The sequence below is a fragment of the Sapajus apella genome, unplaced genomic scaffold (assembly GCF_009761245.1).
Source record: "Sapajus apella isolate SASKATOON/1434 unplaced genomic scaffold, GSC_monkey_1.0 scaffold16, whole genome shotgun sequence".
NCBI lineage: Eukaryota > Metazoa > Chordata > Mammalia > Primates > Cebidae > Sapajus > Sapajus apella.
Window position 1 is genome coordinate 5,456,450 of NW_022436956.1, and position 17,798 is coordinate 5,474,247.

General features: G+C 43.0%; 1 protein-coding gene across 2 annotated transcripts in view; it reads right to left on the reverse strand.

Moving 5' to 3' along the window:
* TMEM45B (transmembrane protein 45B) overlaps positions 1 to 16,005 on the reverse strand; it is a 41,860-nt gene extending 25,855 nt beyond the window's left edge. Inside the window, exon 1 of one of the 2 annotated variants that reach the window (XM_032284992.1) lies at positions 15,818 to 15,886. In XM_032284992.1, the coding sequence (XP_032140883.1) occupies positions 15,818 to 15,872 (55 nt within the window). In that variant the 5' untranslated portion in view covers positions 15,873 to 15,886. Of the gene's footprint in view, positions 1 to 15,817; positions 15,887 to 15,924 lie in introns of those variants that run through there. The other variant, XM_032284993.1, reaches the window with a different exon arrangement.
* Between the last annotated feature and the right edge of the window lie 1,793 nt (positions 16,006 to 17,798).

Sequence of the window (17,798 nt, forward strand, 5' to 3'; positions counted from 1 at the left end):
CTTTTTTTTTTTTTTTTTTGAGATGAAGTTTTGCTCTTGTTGCCCAGGCTGGAGTGCAATGGCGTGATCTTGACTCACTGCAACCTCCGACTCCCGGGTTCAAGCAATTTTCCTGCCTCAGCCTCCTGAGTAGCTGGGATTACAGGCACCTGCTACCACCCCTGGTGAAGTTTTTGTATTTTTGGTAGAGACAGGATTTCACCATATTGGCCAGGCTGGCCTTGAACTCCTGACCTCAGGTGATCCACCCACCTCGGCCTCCCAAAGTGCTGGGATTATGGGTGTGAGCCACTGAGCCTGCTCCTAAAGTTCCTCTTTTTATTATTTTTTTTTAAATTTAGAACCTAGTTTTAGCCGACCTAAAGTTCCTCTTATACAGATACCAGTCATATTGGATTAGTGTCCTAATGACCTCATTTTAACTTGATTACTTCTTTAAAGACCCTGTCCCCAAACAGAGGCATATTAGGAGGCACTGGAGGTGAGGACTTCAGCATACACACTTGGAGATGGAGGGGGGATACAACTCTGCCCATAACACCATATATTATTTATCCATCAATTCACATTTTCATTGCCCTTTTTTTTTTTTTTTTTCTGTTTATTTTTTGAGACAGAGTCTCCCTCTGTCACCCAGGCTGAGGTGCAGTGGCGCGACCTCAACTCACTGCAGCCTCCACCTCCCGGGTTCAAGCAACTCTCCTGCCTCAGCCTCCTAAGTAGCTGGGACTAAGAGCACCACCACACTGGCTAATTTTTGTATTTTTAGCAGAGACAGGGTTTCACCATCTTGGCCAGGCTGGTCTCGAACTCCTGACCTCAGGTGATCTGCCCGCCTTGGCCCCCCAAAGTGCTGGGATTACAGGTGTGAGCCACTGTGCCTGGCCAATTAACACTTACATTTCCTTTTATAAATTTAATTACTAAATCACTATGAAAAGTAACTCTCGGGTGCATAACAAAGAAACTACGAAGATTTCAACAACCTTACTAAGTTGTTTTACTTTTTATTTCTGTGACAGTTTTTCCTGATGGCTCTGAAAGTCACCCTAATAGTTCTCTGTACTTTCTTGCCATTACTCTTTTACTTAAAAAAACCCCACTCTTATTGACATATAATCTACATACTATAAAGTTCACCTTTTAAAGTGTTCAATTTGGTGTTTTTTAGTTTACTAACAGTTGTGCAACCACTGCTGCTATCTAATTTTAGATAAAATTACAAGTATTCAATTTTAGAATGTTTTTATCAACCCCCGTTGGTAGTCACTCCCATTTCCCACCAGCCTCCCAGACCCTGGCAATCACTAATATGCTTTCTGTCTCTGTGGATTTGCCTAATTTAGACAGTTTATATAAATCAAATCAAAGATGCAGCCTCTTTCCTTTAGCATAATGTTTTCAAGGTTCATTCATGATACAGCATGTATCAGCATCTCATTCCTTTTTTTTTTTTTGAGACGGAGTTTCACTCTGTCATCCAGGCTGGAGTGCAGTGGCATGATCTTGGCTCACTGCAACCTCTGTCTCCCAGGTTCAAGCGAGTCTCCTCCCTCAGCTTCCCAAATAGCTGAGACTACAGATGCATGCCACCATGCCCAGCTAATTTTTGTATTTTTAGTAGAGATGGGTTTTACCATGTTGGCCAGGCTGGTCTTGAACTCCTGACCTCTTGATGTGCCCACCTTGGCCTCCCAAAGTGCTGGGATTACAGGCATGAGCCACCACACCCAGCCTACATCATTTCTTTTCATGGCTAAATAATATTCCATTGTATGGCTATGTCACATTTTGTTTATTCGCCTGTTAGGGAATGGACATTGGAATTGTTACGAATAATGATGCAGTGAACAATTGCATGTGTTTGGGTGTACAGATGTTTTCATTTCTCTTGCATATGCAGTAGTCTCCCTTACCCATGGATTTGCTTTCTGCAGTTTCAGTTACCTGCAGTCAACTTGGTCCAAAAATGTTAAATGGAAAATTCAAGAAACAAATAATTTAGAAATTTTAAATTGCACACCGTTCTGAGTAGCATAAGGAAATTTCATGCCATTCCACCCTGGATATGAGTCATTGCTTTCTCCAGCATAAGCACGCTGTACACACAGTCTGCCTATTAGTAGCTGTCTGGATTATCAGGTTGACTGTCATGGTACCATAGTGCCTGTATTCATGTAACCCTTATTTTACCTAATGGCTCCAAAATGAAGAAGTAGTGATGCTGGCAGTTCGAATATGCCAATGAGAAGTTGTCAAGTGTTTTGTTTAAGTGGAAACATGGAAGTTCTTAACTTAATAAGAAAAGAAAAAAAATAGCATGCTGAGGTTGCTAAGACCTGTAATAAAAATGAATCTTCATCCACTAAATTGTGAGCAGTATATTGTAATTGTTCTACTACACATATAGTTCTGTGATAGTCCTATTATTAATTATTATTGTTAATCTCTTACTATACCTAATTTATATAAGCTTTATCATAAGCATATATGTCTAGGAAAAAACATAGTGTATATAGGGTTTGGAACTAACTATTCATGGTTTTAGCATCCACTAAGGGTCTTGGAACGTATCCCCAGTGGATAAGGGGTGACTACTGTATATCTAGGAGTGGAATACTTGGTCAGATGGTAACTCTATATTTCACATTTTGAATAACTGTCAGACTTTTCAAAAGTGGCTGCACCCTTGGCACTGTTTACAATAGCAAAGACCTCGAACCAACCCAAATGCCTGTTGATGATAGACTGGACAAGGAAAATGTGGCACATATACACCACGGAATACTATGCAGCCATAAAAAATGATGAGTTCGTGTCCTTTGTAGGGACAGGGATGAATCTGGAAATCATCATTCTCAGCAAACTGACACAAGCACAGAAAATCAAACACCGCATGTTCTCACTCATAGACGGGTGTTGAACAATGAGAACACTTGGAAACAAAGAGGGGAACATCACATACTGGGATCTGTTGGTGGGGGTCAGGGAGGGACAGTGGGGAGTGGGGAGGTTGGGGAGGGATAACATGGGGAGAAATGCCAGATATAGGTGACATGGGGAGGGGATGGAGGCAGCAAACCACATTGCCATGTATGTACCTATGCAACAATCCTGCATGTTCTGCACATGTACCCCAGAACCTAAAGTACAATTAAAAAAAAAAGTGGCTGCACCCTTTCACAATCCCACCAGCAATGTATTAGCATTCCAATTTCTTCACATCTTTGCCAACACTTGTTATGCCTTTTTTCATTTAGCCATCCCAGTGGGTATGAAGTGGTATTTTGTTGTTGTGTTTCCCTAATGATTAGTGATGTTGAGCATCTTTTCATGTGCTTATTGGGCACTTGTAAATCTATAGAGAAATGCCTACTCAAATACATTGCCCAGTTTAATGGGATTATTTGTCATTTTATTATTGTTGTAATAGTTATTCTAGATACAGGTTTCTTACCAGATATATTATTTGCAAATATTTTCTCCCTTTCTGTGAGTTGTCTTTTCCCCTTGAAGCACAGAAGCTTGTAATTTTGATCAAGTCCAATTTATCTGAATTTCTTTTCCCTTTTGTTTGTGCTTTTGATGTTATATCCAAGAAACAAGTGCTTAACCAAAGGTCAGAAAACTCACTTCTATGTTTTCTTCTAAGAATTGCATACTTTTAGCTCATATTTATGTCTCTGTCTCTGATGTATTTTTTTTTTTTTTTGAGATGGAATTTTGCTCCTCTCCCAGGGTGGAGTGAAATGGCACAATCTCAGTTCACTGCAACCTTCGCCTCCCGGGTTCAAGTGATTCTCCTGCCTTAGCCTCCTGAGTAGCTGGGATTAGTGTGTGCCACCACACCTGGCTAATTTTGTATTTTTAATAGAGACAGGGTTTTACCATGTTGGCCAGGCTGGTCTCGAACTCCTGACCTTAGGTGATCTGCCCGGCTCAGCCTCCCAAAGTGCTGGGATTACAGGTGTGAGCCACCGTGCCTGATCTCGGATCTATTTTGAATTTCCTTTTGTATATTGTGGAGGTAGGGCTCCAGCTTTATTCTTTCCCATGTGAATATCCAAGTGTTCCAGCCACTTGTTAATAAAACGATTCTTTCCCCTATTGAATTATCTTGGGCTCTTGTCTATCCTTCTACTCTTGAAAGTAGATTTCATTAGTTCTTTATTTACAGAAGGACCTTGCCTATAACCAGCTCAATTGTGAATCAGAAGATTGATTAAACTATTATGATACATATTAAAAACACTTTACTAGAGTATACAGAGAACACCCATAACAATGAAAATAAAGGGAGGATTCCTATTCAGCCTGGAGGAAACAGGAAAAAGATTATGCAGGTTAGTGTCATTAAACCTTCCTGGAAAAACACACAGGCATTAGTCAGGTAGTGTGGGCGGAGCTCTAGGCAGAGCAAATAGCATATGCAAAGGCTGAGAGGCAGTTGCAGCCAATCGTCCATATGGTGGGAGTGAACTAGATAATGTCACTTACTCTCTTTACCCTATACCATTTCCACCTTCTTTACCAAGCAAAATCACATGTAATTCCCTTGCATGGATGGAATGCATTAAATCTTAAAATTTTGTTAGATTGGGACTGACCAAAAGAATATACTTAAAAGTCAAATAATGGCACATATACGCCATGGAATACTATGCAGCCACAAAAAAAGGATCAGTTCATGTCCTTTGTAGGGACATGGGTGAACCTGGAAACCATCATTCTCAGCAAATTGACACAAGAACAGAAAGCCAAACACCGCATGTTCTCACTCATAGGTGGGTGTTGAACAATGAGAACACATGGGAACAGGGACAGGGACTTCACACACTGGGGTCTGTTGGGGGGTGGGGACCTACGGGAGGAATAGCAGAGGGTAGGGAGATTGGGGAGGGATAACATTAGGAGAGATACCTAATGTAGGGGATGAGGGATGGAGGCACACACCACCATGGCATGTGTATACCTATGTGACAATCTTGCAAGATCTGCCCATGAATCCCAGAACTTAAAGTAAAATAATTAAAAAAAAATACAGCATATGTTCATTAAAAAAAAGTCAAATCAAACAGACATTATGGTCCTATGTGCCCAAGAGTCTCAGGGAAAGCAGAGAAACCAACTCACACATGGGCCTGAGGAAGGCTGAGTTAGAAAAGACTTAAGTCAACTTTATATTAGTTTGAATCATTCTATTTCCTACATTTTCCTAAAGGAAACCGAATTCCTAAATTTTCCTCTGAGGAGGAATACAGTCACATAATAGAACATGAACTACGTAGTGTCAGACCTCAGTTCAATCCTGGTTTTGCCCCTTCTACCGGTAAGACCTTGGACAAGTCCTCCAATGTCTCTGAATCTCAGTACTCCTCCTTCTAAAACAGGGACATTAACACCACCTTGGAGGGATCCTGTGAGGCTTACCTGAAAATGTCCAGCAGATGCCTAGAATATGTGTTTAGTAAGTGTTAGCTTCCTCTCTAGTCTGGTGCTCATACACTATTCCCACAATAATGGGTGAGAGGCTTGGGCTGCTCTCCTAGGAGAATACACTTATGAACTAAAGCTGCTGTTTTTTGCTTTTGAGTAGCTGACCCTAAGTGGGCAAAATTACTGCTTAACATCACATAATTCTAGAGAAGGCAGTGGCTGAGTATAACTTTTTAATGGGAATGAGATGTGTGTTTGGTCAGTAAGGAAGTAGGTTATAGGGTGATCTTGGCATATTATTTTCATTGTTTTTATACATTCTGAACCTGTCTTTGCCAGCAGGAACTCTCAGATGGCTTCTGGTCTGGGTTTGGTTTGGAATACAGCCAAACCTACCTGACTCAGCTTTTTGTAACCCTGCAAATAACAAGGTTAATACCTCTTCGTGTTCTATGAACTGCTTAGTAATTGAATGCAGGGGAAGAAGAGGGTTCAGTGTTGAAAATATTCCATTGCTCACAGGTGGGTGGGACTGTGGCCGTAGTCCTGAACTTCACTTAAGTCACGTCCCTGCTCTACAGTGGCCTCAGGGACCTGAAGAGGTCTGGAATCTCTCCCCGTCTTTCAAATTTGACAGTTACTGCCATCATTATTTCCTGTATGAGAGGTTCTTTGGAGCAGCAAGGTCAGAAGGAGTAAGGCATGATTCCACCATGATATAGAATTATCATAAAATATGGTAATTCTATATGAAATTACTATGGAAAAGAACTCTGTTACTTCCCAGCTTTGTTTGGTTCCTAAGCAGCAGATAGTCTCAGTCCTGCTGTCTCTCTCTTTCTAAAATTTTCCATATAAGCCATTTAAATACAGGATTCTTCTGGGTGCTAAGGAAATAATATAATGAATAATGATAATATGAATAGTTTTATCTTCAAGGAGTTTATCATCTAGTAGAAAGCTGTATACAGTCAGGTGCTGCATAGCAATGTTTTGGTCAATGATGAACGCCATGTATGAGAGTGGCCCCGTAAGATTATAATACCTTTTTTTTTCTGAGACAAGGTCTCACTCTGTCACCCAGGCTGGAGTGCAGTGGACCATCTTAGCTCACTGCAACCTCCGCCCTCAGGGTTCAAGTGATCCTCTTGCCTCAGCTTCCTGAATAGCGGGGGCCACAGGTGTGCACAACCATATCCGGCTAATTATTTTTGTATTTTTAGTAGAGACAGGGTTTTGATATTGCCCAGGCTGGTCTCAAACTCCTGAGCTGAAGTGATCTGACCTAAGGCCTTAGCCTCCCAAAGTGCTGGGATTACAGGTGTGAGCCACTGTGCCTCGCCATAATACTGTATTTTTAATGCATGTTTTCCATGTTTAGATATACACATACTTACCACTATGCTATAACTGCCTGCAGTGTGTGGTATAGTAATGTGCTGTACAGGTTTGGAGTGAATTCTTGGAAAAAGTGCTCATGCCTACAGACTCCTTCTTTCACTATCTGCTAAGAGCGTGTTTGCTCAGCACTGACATTATACACCACATAGCCTAGATGTGTGTAGGCTATGACGTCGGGTTTGTGCAAGTACACTCTAGGATGTCCGCACAACAAAATCATCTAACGATACATTTCTCAGAACATGTCCCCATTGTTACGCATCACATGACAGTACTTGTGAAAGAATGATTGTTCTGGGACACACTGGGAGCAGTCCTAGCGCATAGAATACAAAGTGGGTAACCCTCGCCTGAGAAACTGGCCAGGCCTCACAGGGGAGGTGTCATTTGATCTGGGCCTTTCTTTAAACTGTCATGAAAATTAGGCAGTTTTGCTGGATCCTGAATTCAAGATTGAAAAACAAATCTGGACTAAATTCTATTTTCTCAACATCTAACAAGAACACTGGCCGCCAAGTCAGAATACCTGGGTTCTAGCCTGAATTCTGTCATGAATTCACTCTGTGACCTTGAGCAAGACATATAACCTCTCAGGATCATAACTTCTTCATTTGTTAAATAGGTAGTTTGGAAGAGGGACTCTCCATGGCTCTTCCTAATTCTGAAATCCCTTTATGTCTTTGCTCCTCATTAATACATCACAAAAACAAAAATGCAGAAGTTTGAGCAAGTTTTAATCATGGAGAAGGGAGAATGAAGCTAAGGCTATGGATATTACTTACAAAGAAGCAGTTACCAGTTGCCACGTCAGCATGCATTAGAGTGAAAGAGCATTTCTGGACTTCAAAGCTTGGCTTAGTTTTCAAACAACCAAAAAAAAAACCTTACATGTATTTCAGTAATTAACACTATCCTTAATTCACCCATGTGAAAGAGTACATTTAGTTTAGAATTCTCTTTCTGGGTGGTCAAGGAAACTAATGGAAAGATCTCTTCAAAGTCATGGAGTCAAATTTCCAAGATGGCAGGCCACTAGGGAACATTTCTCCAAGGCCTGGGCTCTCTGCCTTCTCCACCTCTTAGAAAAATGCTCAAGCCTACAGATAGACTCCTTCTCTCCTTCCCTCAGCATCCACTGCCAGTGAGCTTGTTCAGCACTGGCATTAGTAAATAGGTGGAGGCGGGGACTTCCACTTCACTCAACAGTCCTCCTTGCGCAAGCCGTTACTTATATTTTCTCTTCCTCTTGCAGGAACTCTCATGCACACCCATGGGTTAATCACCTCGTGCACACTGATGACTCCCATACCTTCATCTCCAGCCCTGACCTTGTCTCTAAGTCTCAGACTCATAGATCCGACAACGTGCTGAATAGACAGACAAGTAAACATGTAGATGTTTCTTAGACACCTCAAGTCAGTAAGTCTAAGACTGAATTCACCATCTTCTTTCCGCACCAAATCGGCTTCTCTTCTCATCTCCCAAACTTGGGTAATGGCTTAACGTCCAGTCACCCAGAAAGCCAGAATCCTGGGAGTCATCTGGACTCTCTTCTTCCCTTACCATTCCCGGCAAAGACAACAAAATATTGCTATGTTTGCTTCCCCTAGTATTCTGGGATTTTCTCTTTCCCTTCTGTGCCTGCAGTAATGATCTCATTTGGGCTCTCATTATCTTTTTCTTAAAAGACTGGGAGGCCACTAGTCCTGCTGTCCATGAATCCTTCTTCCACCCTGCAGCCAGAGTCATCCACCTTCTGTGTAAATCTGACTGTACTACTAGAGAATGAAAAATATTCCATTGGGAAACCAGCATCCTGTGGAGGGGTCCACACCCCGTGTACCTGGGTGTGGCTCCTCTCCAGCGTCATCTCCCATTTCTCCCCGCCGTGAACCTGACAGTGTCCCCTTTGCTCATGTTGTCTCCTCTGCATTGCATGTCCTTTTCACTCCTCTTATTTGGCTCACCTTGAATCTGTTTTCCATATTTAGGCCTTATCTCCTTCAGGAAGCCTCTGTGAATCCCCAGGCTGGGCTAAGTGCCCACCTCTGTGTTTTCAAAGGACCTTATTCATACCTTGATTTTTATCATGTACCATGTCATATTAAAATTATAGTGACATATGTCTTGCCCATTAGTTTACAGAATCTTCAAGAACAGGCACCTTATCATCTCCATCATAAACTAGCACAAGCTTGATATATAATAGGTCTTGAACTGAACTGAACGGGTGCAGCTTAGCCTTAATCTTGAATTACGAGGACACCATCTCTTAAATCTAGTCATTGGTAAAGTTGCCGGTACCATCACAGCTTTCATACAATTCTTAGAGCTAGATAAGTCCTTTGATTTCTAGTACTGTGTCTCACAGACTGTGTATGTGTGAATCCTCTCCCCACAAATGATATCTGAAATCACAGGACAAACATGCCTCATAATCCTGGAGTATCAATTTCACCTACAGATTCTGGAAATATGATCTTCATTTTAAATCAGATATAGACGTATTTTGGGGTGGCATACATTTTTTAGGATTAAGACAGACTGCAGCTTATGCTAGGCTGTTCTCAGCCAAGTCTCCAGGTCCTTGGGAGTTTAGGTTCTATTGTTAGCGCAGATGACCGAGAAATACAAATCTACAGATCGCCGTTTTGCACTGTAGTTTAGTTACTGTTCTAGAGCCTCCTATAGAGAAATAAACAGCCCCAGTGAGACCAAAGCAGGAGTTATCTCAACAATGGCCGGAAAAGAGAGACTTTCATCGCAGGTCTGAGTTAGGTTTGAAAAGGTATTTTGAAATTAGCACAACACTGTGCTTTGTATAATCTATAAAATATGCCAGATGGTAGATCAATGTAGGGGAGAAGGCAGAAAAATGACCATTAGAACAGATCAAAGAGAAGGTCTGGATCAAAGTGGAGGCTGATCAAAGACACTGGAAGGAAGGGAAGAGCACCACAGCCAAAGGATGGAACATGAGGAAAAACTAATCTAAATTGAACTGTGGCTCAAGAGGGACTCCATGCAGGGTGGTTGGTGATAATCTAAGAAATAATTAGATATTTAGTAAGGTGATATGGGGAGTTTTCAATCCTGGAAATTCTACTTAGAGTCCTAGCAGTTAGAGATCTTCCAACTTTGTTTTCTCATAGCTATTCCATACCATCAGATTTGAGAATGAGGTAGCATCATCCAAGAGGTGGTGACATAAAAAGACGTAAGAGAAACAGAGGAAATAGCAAGGGGACAGGTAGGAAGATCTAGTTTAAAACAGATAGTAGGGTCAATTTAAGTCCACTAACATTTATCAAGTGCCTACTATGCATAAGGCACTGCTCTGCGTGATAGAGGGGCAGAGGTGACAAGCTTGGGCCTGTGCTGTCAGGGAGTCTGCAGTCATTTTTAAAGGCGCCTAAGAAGGAAAAAATCCAAGGTCAAATGGGCAGGCTTTTCAAGTGAGAAGTCTTAGGAAGCTAAAGCAGGAACGATTCCTATCATACCTATGATCTGTTCCCTTCACATGCTCTAAGTCTTTCCCAGAAAAAAAAAAAGATGAATCTACTCCAAGTTTTGATGATCACTGTCAGGCTGCGCAAGGGAAAAGTTGCATGGATTTGGAGGGTGACCTTCAAGGGCAGAAAATTGGTCCCAAATTCTATAACCAAAACATTCTCTAGAGGTATTAGAAATATGTTTACCAATATAGCCCATTAAAGAAAAACACTGTGCTAATTATACTTTTCCATTTTAACTAAGTCTTCTACCTACACAACCTGTAAAGAAAAACACTGGCATGGCAGGGAGCATCTCCAGAGGCCCTAATTTATTCTGGATTAGTGACGGTTTCTTTGTAGGTAGGTAATGAATATTTTGCAAATGGTTATCCAAAAGTAATTAGTTACACATGTATTCTAAGAGTTTTCATTCTCTAATATCTCAGTACTTTTTATTAAATTTTTAAATAGAAAAAAGAAACAACAACCATGCAGAATATCAGCAACTTCACAGTGAGGCAGAATCAAGGACACATTTCCCAGTTTGAATCCTAGACTTCCACTTAGCTACCTTACAACAAGAACCTCTGCTGTTAAACAGATTACATAATAAATACATCTAAGTTATTATTGGACTTTTCTCAAACAGGAATAAATGGCTAGAAGCGGGATCTTTGTACAGAGAAACCCATTATGCATACTAGAAAGCACTAGAGACAGATGATAAGACATCAAAAAGGCCTTCTCTGCCTAACCACCCTACAATGAAGCCCACCAACCTGCAAGCCGCACTCAAAGACGACGCATACCATTCCTAAACATGTACACGTGAATGAAGCTTCCAACATGAAAGGCAGGCCAAAAGCAACTTTGAAAGCCACTTTGAAAATAGACACAGACATTGTAGGTAGCTGAAGAAAAAATTTTTTTTTGAGATGGAGTCTCACTCTGTCACCTAGGCTAGAGTGCAATGGCATGATCTTGGTTCACTGCAACCTCTGCCTACCAGGTTCAAGCGATTCTCCTGTCTCAGCCTCCTGAGTAGCTGGGATTACAGGTGTGTGCCACCATGCCCAACTAATTTTTTTATTTTTAGTAGAGATGGGGTTTCAGTATGTTGGCCAGGCTGGTCTCAAACTGCTGACCTTAGGCAATCTGTCTGCCTCGGCCTCCCAAAGTGCTGAAATTACAAGTGTGAGCCACTGTGCCCAGACGAAAACTTTTAAAATGTAGAAAAAGCACTGAGTTAATATTCTCAGCAAAATTAGACACGTCACTCATGAAATGAGAACAGGATACTGTAAAAACCATTTAGAAGACCACACCTCTTGCCCATAAAAGCTCCTGAGAATTAAAAATATAATGGTAGGAATGTAAACATTTAATAGCAGTATTGGGAGATTTATTGGAACGAAAAATCATGGGACATTTTTCAAATAAAAAAGATAAAATTACAGGACAGATCCAAGAGATTCCATTTTCAGATTCAGTCTAAGTAATTTAAGTTTCAGAAAGAAAGCATGAGAAAATTATATAACAGAAGAAAATAACTCAGAACTGAAGAATGTAATTTTTGAATTGAAAAGGTCTATAAAACACCTAGGACAGTGACTGATAGTCCCCTGTATCTCCCGCCAAAAAACCCCTCCCCAACATTAAATAACAACATCATGAAATATCAGAATATGAGCAATAAAGAAAAGAAAACCCTACAAACGCCCAGAGATTAAAACAAAATACCAGGGATCAGGAATTAGAATGGCATCAGCTTCTCAACAGCACTGTAAGAAAGTAGAAGAAAATGGAGCAATGCTTTCAAAATTCGGACAGGAAATGATTTCTGATTAATATCCCATACCCAGCCAAACCGGCAATCAAGTGTGAAGGAAGAGTGGTGACATCTTAAATGGGTACAAGCCCAAAAAGCAACCGTGTCTTATGGGGCCTGAATCTTACACACTTTCGGAAGCCTTCTTTAAGAAAAAGGCATAAAATTGCAAAAACTGTACATAATTGGGTATGAAAGTGTATATGTATTCCACAAGAGATGGCCTGGATAGAAAAAAAAAAAAAAGTGGGTATGTATTTAGAATGAGAAAAGAAATCACAACAGACAGGGGCCGTTCTAGACTCACTCTTTCCAGATGTGCTTAGAAAATGTACCCCAAATGCTTCTTGATGGCAGCCTGGCTTTTCCTCCCTACTCAACAGCTTGCAATGCAATTAGCAGCACTCAGAGGGGCTCCATGAGTTTCCTGGGCTTCAGGAAGTGACTCCTTGCTGATGAGTTCTCAAACAACTAAATAGAGTAAAGAAAATGTAGCAATTCCTAGCTCCAGGAGGGGCGGGGGTAGAAAGACTGGTCAAGAAGGGAAATGTAAAGATCATGGTGTATCACCTGCCTTAGATGGGAACAATATATACATGGTCATAATAATGTAAACACCAAACATTGACTTATCAAAAATGTAGGATATAACCATATTGGGAACTTATAAGAAAGGGATATGAAGATAAGATAGAGGGTTGGGGTGTAAAGGAGATAAACCCTCATCCTTCTAGGTAGGATGTCAATAGATGTCATCCAGAACTGAAAAGAGAAGAAGAAATGGCCAGTATTTGCATGCTATTTAGGATACGGTAATATCAGAAAAACGCAACCCAGAGCATTGAAAGTAATTGCCGCTAGGGTTATATACTCAGTACAAACTCAGTAAAATCTTTCTACAACGAACGACTTCTAAGACTATACATTGATTTGTGTTGACCAAAGTAGAAAATTAAAAAATAAAGTAATACCCTCAAGAGGAGTGAGGCAAAAAGCTAATGGAAATAAAATAAAGGCACAGATTCTCAAGGGACAGACCACATGCCAGAAGGAGCAATAATCTGAACACTGTATTTAGAGAATCTAGAAATTCTCCAATGAAGTAGAGTTAGGGAAGCAACGTGAGGTACTTGCTTTATTTTTCCTGAATCCAGTTTTCTTCTTTAAAAAACCGTAAGATTGGACTTGACAATCTTTAGGGTTATACCCAGCTCTAAGACAGTTTTGTAATTACATGGAATAAAGATGGGCATGAAATATACCAAATGAGAGAGTTTCTAAATTTAGATTCTAACAGTTTAAGTCAGAAAATAAGTGTTCAGGAAAAACAAATCACAATCTTCCATCACAAAATTCAGAAAAACCACCCTGGAGGTGGCTGTGATATTCCGGAAGGAATGCTGGTTTGAGTTCTGGCTCTGCCATTTAATTACTGGGTAACCCTGGGTCGCATACAGAATATCTCTGTTTCTATCTCCTCATTTTAAAAATATGATTCTAATCTTAACTCACAGTGCTGGTTACAAACATCACCTTGTGCTCTGTAAAGCCCCGTTATGATTTCAACAACCAGCAAGGTAATGGCTTATGATATCTAAGTTCCGGTAAGGAGAACAACGGGGGTGTGTGTCTTGCTATCTTCAGCTGAACTCTGCATCACATACAGGAGGCTGATGGACCTTTTGACTTTCCTTTTTCCTCCAGTAGTGTAGCTAGTGGCCATTTAACTTTTACACAAGAGAACAGAAAAGAAAGACAGAATTCACTAAAATTCAAACAGTCTCTGTGTTTGCTTCTAGCTTCAGTGAAGGTTTCGGGGAGAGGGCTGGCTGGTTAAAAAGGTAGAAGCTTAAGAGTTCAAAGAAAGTGTGAGGAGGACAGCCAGCACTCACCTGTGGCCTCTAATTGTTCGTATTCAGTATGGTCTCATATTGGGAATAGTCTAGTGTTTGTCTTATGACCTGTCTATAGAAACAAATATGGAATGTGTCTGCAAGTACCCATTATCTGATGACAAGCTAGTGACTTCTCTTACAATAAAAGTTTAGCAATAGCAAGGACTTTGGCTAGGGGAGTGACTCTACGTGTGGTGAAACTGTCCTCACCCATTTTACATTTGAGGCAAAGAGATAATCTTTTGATTACATCCAACACAGGTAACATCTGTACTTTGAACAGTTAAGTACGGCAGCCAATGTCTAACTGAACGTAGGGGGAGATAAGAAACAGAAATAACTGGTGCCAAATGTGAGTTTTAATAGCTTCGCCTACGCCATCAAACCATCGACCAGAAGCGTAAGTGAGGAACTCACAGAATAAATGGGAACAGGTGTGGCCTGAGGATAAGTAAGTGGGGATACTGTTTCCATCTTCATGAAGATTCGAGAGGAAATCAAAGCTCTTTAAAAAGAAGGAACTGGAATGCTTGCTCCTGTAATATCAGAACAAATAATGCACAGCCAGAGGTCATGCCTCGCCTTCTGCTTATCTCAAGCACCTCTGCTTGTAAAATCAGTGGGCCATATTCAATAATACCTTCATATCAGCTTCATATCTTTTCCCAGAAACCCCAGGAACAGAGGGTGCCAATATCCTTATTCAACCAAGAAGCTCGCAGTCACGAAGAGCTAAGTCTGAAGCCACTGGGCCCCTACCTCACCATGTGTCCCGATTCTTTCCATAGTTCCCCGCTGCGCAGTAACCAGGTTATACTGAAGCTGCACGTCTGGTTAAAAACAGTACACATTTCTCATGAACGATAAGCCATCCTTCCCATTAAAATGAGTGTAAAATTGCAGGAAAAATGCTGTAGGCAGGTCTGTTTGGAAAGCTATTCGACCCTAGGAGACAAAAAGGTGTGGGGGCGAAGAGGAAAACGGCAGACATCGCAGAAGGACGGTGGAAGAGAACGTGAAAGAGGTGGCCATTTCTGCAACTTTTAGGAGAGCTACCTGTCCTCAAATTTTGAAAGGGTTTCTATTTCTTAAAATGCTATGTTTCCCTGGCTGAAACTCACATCTTTCTTCCGTCTAGGGCTGGATCAAAACTTTAGAGGTTATTTCTCTGGTCCTAGACAGGGCCAGCCCCGCAAATTTCTCCCCCACGGCGCCTGACATCCGCTTCCATCCATTACTCTATCAGCGGAAGCTAAGCGCTGGCTCAGGGGACTTTATCCACCGCTCAGTGTTATTAGATTCCAGGCTTCCCGGCCTCAGGAAAGGATCTAGCTCGAGTTTTTGTGGCTTGCACCTAACTAGGAGAGGCAGTCGGGGTACCAGTGCACAGAGCTATGTGAGCTGTGACTGGACACAGCTCAGGGGCCAGATGGAGCCATCGCCGCGGGCGCGCGTTCCCGGACCCACGGGCTAGACGGAGGCCGGGGGCTTCACACCTTCCCTTCACCCGGTGGCGGACCTGACTCGGGGGACTGAGCAATATGCATTCCAGGGCCGCTGCCAGCCAGCCAGAGGCGCTCCCGGGCGGTGGGAGTAGTGGGCGCACCCGTTCTGCAGCCCGGAGGGGGCCCCAGGTGGGCTTCCGAGACACCAGGGCCCTCCTCCCCCGACCCGCCCTCCTCTAGAGAAGCCTCCATCCCTGTCCAAGAGCCCCTCCCTGTGCGTATCTCCTCCCTGTCCGCGAACCCTCCGACGCAGGTCACCTGAGAGCCGGAGCCCCCTCTCCATCACAGCCGAGCTCCTCGGCGGGACCCCCATCCCTTCGAGCCCTCCTCCAGGTTCCAGCCCCCTACGAGTACTGACCTCTGACCTGTGCCCAGCGCCTCGCAGCCGTCTGCAGCCCGCGCTGCGTGCTAAGTGCGGCCGCCCAGGAGCAGGTGCAGCTCCAGGCCCGCCCCGCCCCGCTGCTCCCCGCCCCGCCCTGCTCCTCTCCGCCCTGCCCGGCAGCAGCCAGTCCCTTTCCAACCTTGACCGCCTTTCCCGGTCCGGGCCAGCGTGCCGGGCCTCTGTCGTCCGGCCCGCGCTTCCTCCACGCCCTTGATCTTCCCTTGGAGATGTCTCTGGTCCCGGGAACTCCCTAACTCAGGAGAGGCTGGTTCCTGGGTCACCAGGAGGATTGCAACCAACCATGACCTCCTGGAATGCAAAGCGATGGCAGGGCTTGGGAAGCGGCGAGGACCCCGAGCAGAGGCTGTGGCCCCGGAAGAGTGTTGCCAAGCCAGGCAACCAGTGCGAACACACAGGAGAAACAGCCACGGATCCGGGAGAAACGGATCACCCTCCAGCAAAGGAAGAAGGCTCCAACGGTACATCGGAGACCACAATCCAGGTTTTCTAGTTTAAGTTTGGTGGCTAAGTTTGAGTGTCACATAGTTCACTCCTTCATTCATTCATTCAACAAATCTGCCGTGTGCTCATCTGATGGCAGATCTGACAGGCAGGCATAGTTCTAGGTGCTGGCGATAGAGCTGAGAAGGAGAAAAGTCCCTGTCCTGGAGAAGGGGGCTTCCTGCTGAGGAGCGCGTGACTTTCTTTGTGATATTGTGCTGTCGCAGCAGCGTCCTCTTCTGTAAGCTACAAGGCTGGCCACGTGGAATGGTTCTGCACTCTGTGTGTTGCCCATCAACCCTGTGCACAATATGAAATAAACACAAGCTCTAAGGCGCCATCTCAGACCTACTGTTAAGAATCCAGGGGAGGCGTGCTGGCTGATGCACCTATTAAAAGCTTCTCAGGAGGCCTATGGAAGTCGGGATTGAGAGCCACGGATCTAGATCACTAAGATGCCTGGCAGCTTATTCCCCACTGTTCAGGGCACTGGCAATCAGGAAAGGATTCATGGAAGAGATGTTTGTATTCGGGCTTAAAAGCAGGGTCATAGATACACATTCGCAGTGCAGAAGGACGCAGGATCCAATGGGCAGCCTCTTGACCAAATAGCTCTCCCTTTCTATAAAGTCAGAGAAAGTCACTTTGAAGGATAAGACGTTAACTGGAGTAGGCCTTTCCCTGGTAAAATGGAGTGAATGAGATCTGGTGGGAGATGGTAATGGCCAAGAGGCAGTGCCATCAGTTAAAAGGATAATGGAGTCGTGCACCCTATTAGAGGGAGGATGGGCCACAGCCAGGAGCTGGGAGGGCATCTTTTAAATTTGTCTTCAGCTTGGGAACTTATAACACACGTCTTATACTAGCACTTGCTCACACCCATTGCTTTCGAAATTGTTGATAGAGTGACGTCCTGGATATCTGTTACCCTGGGAGAGGCTGTCGTCTGTCACCAGATCCCTTTCATGGACAGATGTTTTCTTTAGTAATATTTACTTTGCCTACGATGATGAAACAAAGGTGTGACCTCTTACCTGTATAGTTACTCGTTGGTAGAGATGCTTGAAAATTATTTCTGCCTCAAAATATAATAACCGGGTGCCTCAAAGTATAAAAACCAATTGTGTATGTGTGTGTGTGTGTGTGTGTGTGTGTGTGTGTGAGTGTTTGAGACAGGGTCTCACTTTGTTACCCAGGATAGAGTCCAGAGGTGCGATCATGGCTCACTGCACCCTTGACCTTCCAGCCTCAAGAGATACTCCTGCCACAGCTTCCTAAGTAGCTGGGACTAGAGGTGTGCACCAACACCTTGGCTAATGTTCAAATTAAAAAAAAAATTTCGATAGTTTTCTAGGA